The sequence below is a fragment of the Thamnophis elegans genome, chromosome 10, assembly GCF_009769535.1.
Source record: "Thamnophis elegans isolate rThaEle1 chromosome 10, rThaEle1.pri, whole genome shotgun sequence".
Lineage (NCBI taxonomy): Eukaryota > Metazoa > Chordata > Lepidosauria > Squamata > Colubridae > Thamnophis > Thamnophis elegans.
Genome location: NC_045550.1, coordinates 34,456,778 through 34,468,077, shown reverse-complemented (window position 1 = coordinate 34,468,077; position 11,300 = coordinate 34,456,778). Strand labels below are relative to the sequence as shown.

At 36.5% G+C, this 11,300-nt stretch overlaps 1 protein-coding gene across 1 annotated transcript; it reads left to right on the top strand.

Moving 5' to 3' along the window:
- Positions 1 to 497: 497 nt before the first annotated feature.
- LOC116514193 (vesicle-associated membrane protein 2-like) lies at positions 498 to 4,354 on the top strand. The gene is made up of 3 exons (XM_032225664.1): positions 498 to 779; positions 2,981 to 3,139; positions 4,295 to 4,354. Exons 1-3 carry the CDS (start codon positions 498 to 500, stop codon positions 4,352 to 4,354), a joined length of 501 nt encoding a protein of 166 aa, XP_032081555.1.
- The last annotated feature ends 6,946 nt before the right edge of the window (positions 4,355 to 11,300 follow it).

The following is an 11,300-nucleotide window of genomic DNA, read 5'->3' as shown; positions in this document are numbered from 1 at the left end:
AGCAAGAGAAATTTTGGGCTCAATGTGATCCTACATCGATGACTATGTGTACGTTCCCTTATAAAATGCTGCCCTTTAGAGAGGGGGAGGGAGGGAGGGAGAGAGAGAGAGAGAGGAGAGGGGGGAGAAGATTGTACTAAGAATTTGTGACATTTACCATGTACTGATAGTGAAAGGGAGCATGGATGGCAATGGAAGAGGAACAGGTTGCTGATCCTGCAAAGGAACTCATTTGTGTTCTGTAGCCACTGTAGGACAGTGGCCATTTTGGCCATCTTCTCTATATACATTATGAAAATGAGGCTGAGAGATGGCTGTGGGGAGATATAATGGGAGTTAGGGAACATCTATCTAAATGGAAGATGTAGCACAGTACTGACCACAAAGTAGTGACAGAGACATGACAATACTCAGGCTTGCTGCCCAATACTAGCCTCCCGGTTGCTTCCTTGGCATACACTCCCCCCCCACAGCTTTGCAGCAGGACAATTCTCACAATGGATTTGAAAACATGGCAGGAGAAGAAAATGGGCATAAGCTTTAGAGAAGAGTGTGGCATTACTAAACTAGATGGGTTTGAAAACTGGAAACCATTTAAGAATCTAGAACAAAAAAATAAAGACATCTCTGTCAAAGGTGTAATAGTGGATGATTTCTTCCTTAGGTCAGCTCCAAATCCTTTCCAGGGTGTCAGTTCTGCTTCCAGTCCAGGAGTTCCCCCTCAGAGCAACATGACCAGCAACCGAAGACTGCAGCAGACACAGGCTCAAGTGAATGAGGTGAGCTTCACCCAAGACATAGTCATATGTGTTATGATTTTTAAATTTGGAACATGTGGGGGGAGGGGGGACAAAACATGGAAGTGAATCAGGCCACAGGTTATACAAACATAGAAACATGGTTATGTTTATGGTTTTATGGTCAAATAATAATTGTTAAGCATATGCATTCTGACATTCTGGAATTTAAAAATAACTGCAGCAAAATACTCAACATGTATGTAAAGCTAATAATCTAGAAATAAGAACACCAATTCATTAATGATCAAGGAGTTCAACATGCTAAATACGATCTGTACAATTAAAAGAAGAGAGAATTTAAGACCCAAGGTACAGATAAATCTATTGATTTCCTTAAATGAAAATTCTCTGTGGTACAGGAAAATGCTCTAAACAGCTGACTCATTGGCACTATCAAGAAGTGAAAACACAGAAATATCCTGCCACTGTTTATCACATGCTCCATGATCAATCAGAAACACAAAGAAACTTTTCCTGTAGTGGGCTTTCTGAAAAACACAAGTGATTTTGGAGAATACAGTGTCCTTGAAACAAATATTTAGAGATTGAAAAAGTACAGAATAATTGTGTATTACTTGGATGAATCACTGACTAGTTTAGTGCATCATGTAAAGCAATTTTCCCCCTCAAGTCTGAGGTAGCACATTGTGATAACACGAGCCATTGCAGCTAAGAAATCATGGTTTACTATATTGTCAGCTCAATTAAATTGCAGGAGTTTACTAATCATAGTTAACTAATCATGATTTATCATAATGCATGAATCCAGACATAAATAAGAGTCATGGTAGTCTCAATGCAATGCTACTAAACCTAACCCTTAGATGGCACTACACACTCACATACAGATGTTACATTAATTGTCTGTAAGAGCTTTCAGGAAAAACAGTCTATATAAATAAGTCATTGTTAGCACATGAAGAAATGTTACAATGAATATAGTCAAACATAACTTGCTGTGTAATTTGAAAATTGTGTTGCCTGCAAAGATCTTCAATCTTCCAGAATTTAGGACACCCATGCAAAATCATTTACAAAGTACTTTTCAACTGGTTTTACAAAGCTGTGCTATAAAGTAAAGGACACTGGAAAAACAATGCTAAACAAACAAAGGAAGTGAAGGCATAGATTTTTTTAAAAATGGAAAAATTGGATCTGCTTAATCTATTTAGGGGCAAATATTTTTAGATCCCTGCAAATATTCAATGTAATCCTTTATAATAACATCAGCTCAGATCAAGTAGCCTGGTGTTTTTCACAAGGCAATGTTTCTATGAATTCTTATCAGCAATTTTAGTTATTATGTGGTTTCAAAACAATAATATTACCTCATATTCCTTCCATGAATTGAGAAAAGTGTTTTACTATGGAAATCTGAAAATCCAACTGGCTACTTATTTCAACAGAAAATTAAGTTTTTCTTCAGAGGCAAAATCAGTATGTGAAGATGCCATTTTTAAAAACTTTAATAACTGAGCTCATTTTACTCTCATTTAGAAAAAAATTCTTGATTTAAACTTGACCTTCTCACCTTCTCAAGATTTAAGTAGAACCTCAGATTATTTCACTTATTGATCAAAATGTGAAAATGGCCTCATTACTTTATAAGATCCAATTTCCATATACTTCCCTGTCTTACTACAAAAAGTAATTGTTTGACTTAATCTTTCCTTTTTCCATTCAGAAAATGTTCTTAATTTAATATTAAATAGTGTTCTAAAATAATGTGATCATTTCCTCTGTTCAGTAGTCCAATTCTTGCTTATAATAAATTAACAGAGAGGCAATGGGAAGGTGTCTTCCTACTGTGTCTCTGAATTTCATCCTCCTTGAGCTCCTGGTTCCCAAAATCTCTCTAACCACATACTGACTATGATGAATTCTTAGCCTTTTGGACCCTGCACAAATTAGACGATGCCAACAAATACAGTCTCATTTCTTTTTTGCATACATTTAATGTATGCATCTAGAAGGTATGTTAGAAAAAGCATCAGTAGACTTTGTTCAGTATAAACCTATGACAACTTTCGAAATTTTAAATAAAGTTGTATACTTTTTTTTCCAGTAAGCAGGTTGTGCTTTATCTCAGAATTATCCTTTCTTCCTTCATCAGATGTTGAAAAAGTGATTCCACTTCAATACTTTATAAGTAGGCTTCCTAAATGCTGTGCCATTTTCAGGTGGTGGACATCATGAGGGTCAACGTAGACAAAGTACTAGAAAGAGATCAGAAGCTTTCAGAACTTGATAACCGAGCAGATGCGTTGCAAGCAGGGGCCTCACAATTTGAAACCAATGCAGCTAAGCTGAAGAGGAAATACTGGTGGAAAAACTGTAAGGTATACTTGTCTACCATATGATACAATGTGATCTTAGTCCAAGAGAAATAAGGACAAACATCAGCCTAAATTCACTGTGTTAGTCAATTAAAATGAAAATGTATATGCACCTGATCAGGAATTTTGTAGTTTCATTAAAATGTATGAGTTGAGATTATAATATTATACAAATAAAGATGAACAGATTATTGAAAATATTGTAATTACATTTTATGCGTAAAATAGATTGTTTATTTCTTACAAAATGATGGCAGGTGTAGGAAAAGTTAGAGAAGAAACTCTGTATGTTTCCCCCTTTCTTTTTTTTTAATTATATTTTTCTCTCTTCCGGATTGAAAGATATATCAGATTATGTTTAATCTTTAAATAGACTAATGTACATAGTTTAGGCTTATCTAGCATAATGTTATATACTCAGAACAAACATTATGTTTCTTTTTCTTTCATACATGGACTTGCTTCCAGGTTTCTTTGTACAAAAATAATTTTCTAACATTATTGATTTTTCTCTATATACATTATTTCTACTATAAAAACCCACCTGAGAAGAGCACCTAGAGCTGTGTGAACAGTGTTGCAGTGCTTCAACTCCAGTAAACACAGCAAAGTGGTACCATGATACAGAAAATAAGGTGTTCCACTTCCCATTGAATTAAAGGGCAACCTCATTTTCTTTTTCAGAGCTATACAAAGGAACTTTAGCACTCCTTTGTATTGTATAGCTATAGCTACTGCAGATTTGGCTTCTATTATCCAACCATCCTATCTCATTCATTGAAGTTTGAGGGGCATTCTTTTTTTCATTGTCAATTCAGACTTATTTTCCTACCATTTTCTTTTCTTGCTATATCAACAATGGGTTCTATATTTTTCCACAGCTGCCTGCCTTCAATGCATTTTTGAATTACCTCTCCAAAGTAATTCAGAAACACTTTAATACAATTTGACACCTTGAATTCATTTGAAGTTTCAGCTTGAAAAAAAATCACCCCAAGGGGCTGATTCAATCAATCTTTTTTTAAGATTAAATCGCCCCTTCTAAATATTGTAGTCGTAATATACAGGGCACACCTGTAGTCTCTCCATTCAAATAAAAACTGTTACCTTTTAATAGCAAGTTTGAGGTTAATTATTCTGTTTCTTTTCACTTTCTAGATGATGATTATCCTGGGTGTATTATGTACAATCATTCTTATCATAATTATAAGTGAGTAACAGAAATGTTCATTTTGACTGACTTCATTTCATTTATATTGATCAGTTAACACTTGTGAATAAATGACTGATCAGAGCATTCACAAATTTTCTTGGCATTGTCTCCTTCCCCATTTTTATAAAGAGAAATACAAAAGATTGTATCACAGTTAAAAAACAGCTTGATTTTGAAAGTACTTGTGTTGTAACTGCTTATTTTGCTGAACAGAAAGTGTCTTTGCACATGGCAGCACATGGCAGACTGGTTTGGACTGGGAATATAAGAGGACTAAGGGCTGGCAAAAGGTCAGATAAGATCTCTCCAAGAAATACAAGAGCTCTAGACCGTTTTTAAAAAAATCCCAGAGGATGACAATGGTAAACCACTTCTAAAGAAATCCTACTTTAAAGGGAAAATCTTTTTATGATTAGCAAGGTGGAAAACACTTGCATAAAGTAGTCTAATCTTGATTTTCTTAAAGTCACAAACAAAGTCCCTCTTAGCTTTGTCACAGCATGATCAGGTATTATATCAGCCAAATGCTATAAAATAGAGATTAGTCTTTATGATTAGCATGAGCATTGCACAGGATGGCTAACGGATGTTAAGATTTCATCATCATCAGAGGTATCACTGGCTAACGAGGACCTGCTTCATATAATATATTTAATATATCTGTTGACGTCTATTGTATGAAAACAGGTTGGCAAAGACTAGTTGTACCTTAACTCACAGGCAGTCCTTGATTTACAACAGTTTGTTCAGTGACCGTTCAAAGTTACAATGGCATTGAAAAAACTGTTACAACTGTTTTTCACACTTATGACCCATGCAGCATCCCCATGGTCATGTGATCAAAATTCAGATGCTTGGCAACTGATTCATACTTACGACATTTGCAGTGTTCCGGGATTATGCAATCTTTTGCTGCCTTCTGACAAACAAACTGCAAAATCAATACGGAAACCAGATTAATTTACAAGAATGTTACTAACTTAACAACTGCAATGATTCACTTAACAGCTATGGCAAGAAGGTTGTAAAATGGGGTAAAACTCACTTAACAATTGTCTCACTTAGCAACAAAAATTTTGGATTCAGTTATGGTTGTAAGTTGAACAGTACCAGTACTGATCTGCTATGCTGAGCACTCTTTATACTCATTATTTTAATTAGAAGTAGGGTAAATGGCATTATGTTGTATCAATATGGCTTTTTCCCCTTATGATCAGCATTTCAGCAGAGTGGATTAATAAACTGATTTTCTCTGAACATCTTTTTAATCACTGATTTTCTTTTTCTTTCACACTGTGAAAGTCAAATCATTTAATATGAAGACATGGCAGCTTTGGAGCAAGTTACCATATTTTGTGGAGTATAAGATGGACCTAGCTTTTGGGGAGGAAAATAAGAAAAAAAATTGCCTCTGCCTCCAAGCAATTTGCCTCCTTGCAGCAAACAGCAAGTTTCAGTTTCAGCACAGTTTGATTAGCACAAGCAGCTGATTGTTGGGCCTCCCGACCATCAGCTGTTTCAGGGATTGCCATAGCCTATTGCTGCCTCCGTGTGCCCCCTTTTCCGCCTGTTCCAGGTGGCGGGGATCAGAATGGCAGAAAATGGGGTGCATAGAACCCAAAAATGGGGCAAGACGAGACTGCAATAGGCAATGGCAATCCCTGCAGCCTGAAACAGCTGATGGTCGGGAGGACCGACAATCAGCTGCTTGTGCTAATCAGTCTGTGTTGAAACTGAAACAGGCTGTTTGCTGCAAGGAAGCAAATTGCTGGGAGGCAGAAGCCAAAGGGTGGGGGCCAGTGGGTAGGAGGGGCTCCATTTGATGTATAAGACACACTCAAATTTTCATCCTCTTTTAGGGGTGAAAAAGTGTGTCTTATACTCCAAAAAACACGGTACCTCCATTTCTCATTTGGCTGAATGTTGGTAATACAGAGTAGGTGGAGAGACAATTTCTTGATTAAAAAGAGCTTAAATTGTTAGCTCGCTCCAATTCAAAGCACATCATTCAGTGCACGAAGTCCAAACAAGTCTCAGAAAGAAAGAAAGAAAAAGTTTACATTGATTCTCTGAAGTTTATTCATTTGTTTAGTTTTTAAAGTAGTGACTGGGATATAAATCTCCAGGATTTATTGTAGAAATAGAATTTGCTAAGTATATTAAATCTATAGATGAAAATTAAGCACCATTTTGGGGGCATTAATCATGAAGCAAAGGTGAGTCATCTCAGTAAACTTTTAGTAAAATTTTAAATTTTAAGATATTTGTTTTAAATCTGGAGAATGCAAATGACTATTTTATTTCTCTGTGTTATCCATTGTTACTAAAAATATGTTGTTGCACATGTGTCTGCTCAGCAGACAAATCTCAGTTCTTCAGCTAGGAAACATAAAGGAGATTAACAATATTTTCATTATTTTTTCTTCCAGTTTATTTCTGCACCTGAAATACTAAGAACAAATGGATTGATGTGGCTACACTCAACTTTACTGATAATTCCACAAATGAAATTGAAACTTTATTTTTATGTCTTGGGATTGGTTGCTTGCAACAATGTGTAAAGATTGTTTGTTCAGGGTTCAGTTTTCATGGGTTTGTTTTGCTTTTGTTGGGGGTATGTGCTGTTCCTAGAAAAATGGTGTGCCAGTTAAAATATTGCCAACTAGTTTCATAAATCGATCTCTTGCTGTGTCTTAAAATATGAGAATGGTGATCTTTAAAAATGTGCATTCTTGACAGCTATTTCATCTGAATGAAAAAAAATCACCAGATAAAAATAAAATGGATGGTGCAAATGGGCTTTGACTGAAAGAATATTAAATAACGGCAAGTTGTTTGTAAAATTAGGTACCTTTACACCATAAAAACCACCTCAGATTCATAAGAGCTGATCTTTATAACAGCAGTTTAAAACAGATTCAAAGCAATATCTAGGGCTATGATAATCCTGTGATAGGAGTCACACGTAAGGAAGAAAGAACAAACCTTGTACCCTCCCCATTCCCCAAGCTGAATACAAATAATAATTATAAAACTTACAACAGATTTTTTTAAGAGTTCACAATATCTTGCAATATTCCAAGATATGGGTGGGTTGGGAAACAAAATTAAATCCAGTAATATCCAGGGCAGACATCATTAACTTTTGAAGCAGCATGAGAGTTCATGACTGGGTTCCTAAGGTCACTCAACAGTATTTACATGTAAGCAAAGACTTGATTTATCCCTGTCCACATCTTCCATTAGACCTGTGGTCAGCATGTGATATTCTTGAGTAGCTACTGAAGCTTCAGTGCCTAGTCAGAACTCACCACTGACACCTGTCCTGCTCCTATATTATTTTTCTGGCATTCAGTATTAGATACCTAACAGTGGTGCAGTGGTGGGTTTCAAAATTTTTTGGAACATCTTCTGTAGGTGTGGCCTGCTTTGTGGGAGTGGCTTGCTGGCCATGTGACAGGATGGGAGTGGCTTGCCGGCCATGTGACTGAGTGGGAGTGGCTTGGCAATCATGTGACTGGGTGGGAGTGGCCAAGACGATGTCACTGAATTCTTTGCCCCAATGGATGATCTACAAAGAGATATAAAAAAGGACATTTATTATTTTGTGTACTTACTACTTAAATAAGATTAAAATAAGTACACAAAACAATAAAAGAGCTACTTACAGAAGGAAGATGACTGTCCTTGCCAGTCTTCAATATCACTGACTTCAATGAATGGCCTGCACAAAGAAGAGACACAAAAATGAACTCTTTCATTGCATGCACTGCGTTAGGATGAAACCAGCACACAAAATAATAGAAAAGGAAGATTACTGTCCTTTTGTGTATTGAAGTCACCCACTGACCACTTTGCTCCAATGAATGGCCTGCACAAAGAGATACAGAAAGGAAGACTTTAATTGCTTGCACTACTATATTAAGAATGAAACAAGCACACAAAGCAATAAAACAGCTACTTACATAGGAAAGATGACTGTCCTAGCAGTCATACTCTGTTGCCTCTTCATCCTGTTAAGTAATACTAACTGCAGAAGAAATAAAACAATATTGGACTTGATTGTGGTTGTAAGCTGAGGACTACACTACAGGTAACAGAAGGAACCTCTGTTTTCACCCAACAATGTACAGTCTTTTCAGGAAGGATGTCCCCCAACAAACAGGAAAGATATAGTTTTTCATCTAAGAAGTTAGATCAAGAATGAATGTCATAGGTAGATTCACAGAGCAATACACATTTCTTTTTCTGAAATGTATTCCTCAGTTCAAAAAACAGGAATATATGAATTAGGTTCAGTACTTAGTACAGACCAAGTAGCTATTCAAGAGTTAGTGGTATCATGGTTAGAAGCAATGGTAAAGCAAGATATAGATTTAAAACCAATAATATTTGGTTGGGCATTTCAAAGGGAATACAATACATATTTAATTTTACACATGTTAACAGCTTCTGGAATTGTGTTTGCACAACAGTGGAAAAACAAAGATATGAAAATGAATAAATATTAGAATGTGCAGGAATGAATAAATTGACAATTAAAATCAAGAAGGCTTCGAATACTTTTTCACGTGAGATTTGTTTTATCAATCGCTAACTAACAGAAACAGAAATTTGAAATCTAAAAGCATGAAAGAAAACACCAAATATATAAGGAAATATTATTAGTACTTGATCATTATTAATGTGTAGATAACTGTGGGACATTACGCACGAACACAAACGAACTATAACAGTGCCAGGAAAACACCAAAAAATAACAATTTCCCCCCAAAAGACTGCAGATGAAACCAGTTTTTTTCCCTAACCCTAAGGACAGGAAAGACAAAGCCACTGGAATAAAAACCATCAAGGCATTGTGGGAAATTATAAAGGACAGTGCCAGGAAGCTCACAGAACCAGGAACCACAATTACCTAAACAGCCAGGTATCACACAGAAACACACAAAATCTGGCAAAACTGCCTTGCACCAACCTGGCCTTGCCTATAGAAAAGCAGCCACTTTGAGACACATAAACCATGCACCAACCTGCACACTTAAAAGCACCATATTGCATCATAAATAAAACATTTGCAAAAAGGAATAACATTTCTTGTAATAAACATATTCTATAAACAATAAATAAATAAAAATTCCCTAAAAATAATTTAAAAAAAAAGATATTCTATAAATAATAATAAAAACCTTAAAAACCATTTTAAAATATTCTATACACAATAAATTAAAATAAACCATTTAAAAATATTCTATCCACAATACTTTTAAATGTATTGTGGATAGAATATTTTTAAATCATTTCATTTAAAAGTATTGTATAGAATATTTTATATGGTTTATTTTAATTTATTGTTGATAGAATATTTTTTAAAATAGTCTAAGAGAATTTAAAAAAAGATTCTACAAACAATAATTTAAAATAAAACCATTTTAAAGTATTCCACACACGATAATTTAAAATAAAGCAATTTTAAAGCATTCTACACATGATAATCTATATAAATAAAAATGTAATGGTTGTTCGTTCAAAATTGCTAATCTCCTAAAGTTCTTCACCAGTTGCTTTGAAATTTTGACACAATGTTGCATTCGAATACGCAAATGTTTTTATATATTTATATTATATAGATGTCACACCTGTGACAGGTAAAAACATATTTTTTCGTAAAAACATGCTTTTTTGAAAACCAAGCTATAGCAACACAAGCTATACTAAATATTTCATGATTCCATTTCCATGTTTCCAATTGCATTGTTATATTGAATTTTCATAGATTTTGATTTATTTTCATTTCGATTTAATTATTTCGTGTGACATTGCGTTGGAATTGAGCTGTGTCATTTACCATAGCATTCATTTAGTGAGTATAGTATATTTGGAACAGTTCAGCCTCTCTCCAGCTTCATCCCGAGAGTCCCTTTATATGTGTGGCTGGGCTGTCGCCACACCCTTTCCCCTTTTCGCCCCTCCTCTGATGAGCTTTGGCCATTTCTGCCAAGGGGCACCAAATCCCTTTGGCCTCTCCCTCCCCTCTCTCCCCTCCCCTCCTGCCGAGCCTTTGCTGTCTGCGGCGGGGTGCCACCTGCGCCATCCCTCGGCTGCCTCCCCCCGCCCTTAAGCCGGCCTATCCCCGGCCAGCCCAGCGGAGTTCCAGAGGAGGCAGAGGCAGAGCGTCTCCTCAGCCCAGCCAGCCATGCACGCTCTCCACCTCCCCTCACAGTGAGCCAGCTATGGTCTTGCAAAGGCTGCTCCGATGGGGCAGTAATGGTGGTGTCAGCCTGAGGTGCAGTGGGGCTGGGGCGGCCCCTGGGTACCTCGTGAGGTGGCACACCAAGGACTTCTCCTCCTCCGAGATCCTGGACGTCTCACTCTCCCAGACCACTGACTTGGGGGAGCCCAAGTGCAGCTCCTCCAAGGAGATGCTCAACAACTTCCATGAGGCTGACAGCCCCGGCGTCATGTGCCCCAACCAGCCTCTCCTGGCCCAGCAGCCCCAAGTCCTGACCAATGGCAGCACCCACCTGCCACCCCACTACGCCCAGACTAGGCCACAGCAAAGCGTGGCCGGGTACAGCTAGTTTAAAATAAAACCATTTTAAAGCATTCCACACACAATAATTTAAAATAAAACCATTTTAAAGTATTCCACACACAATAATTTAAAATAAAACCAGTTAAAGGTATTCTAAACACAATAAATTAAAATAAACCATTTAAAAAAATTCTATACTCAATACTTTTAAATAAAATGATTTTAAAAAATTCTATACACAATAAATAAAATATTCTTTAAAAAATATTAAAAGCATAAAAGGAAAAAAAACAGGTCATTTACTAGCAGGCAGAATCAGCAGCTCTCCAATGCGATAGATGCAGCAGGGAGCAGGCAAGTGACGGGGCAGCAGATAAGCTGGATTGAAGGGACAAGGGACAACCGAGTCAGCTAGGCCC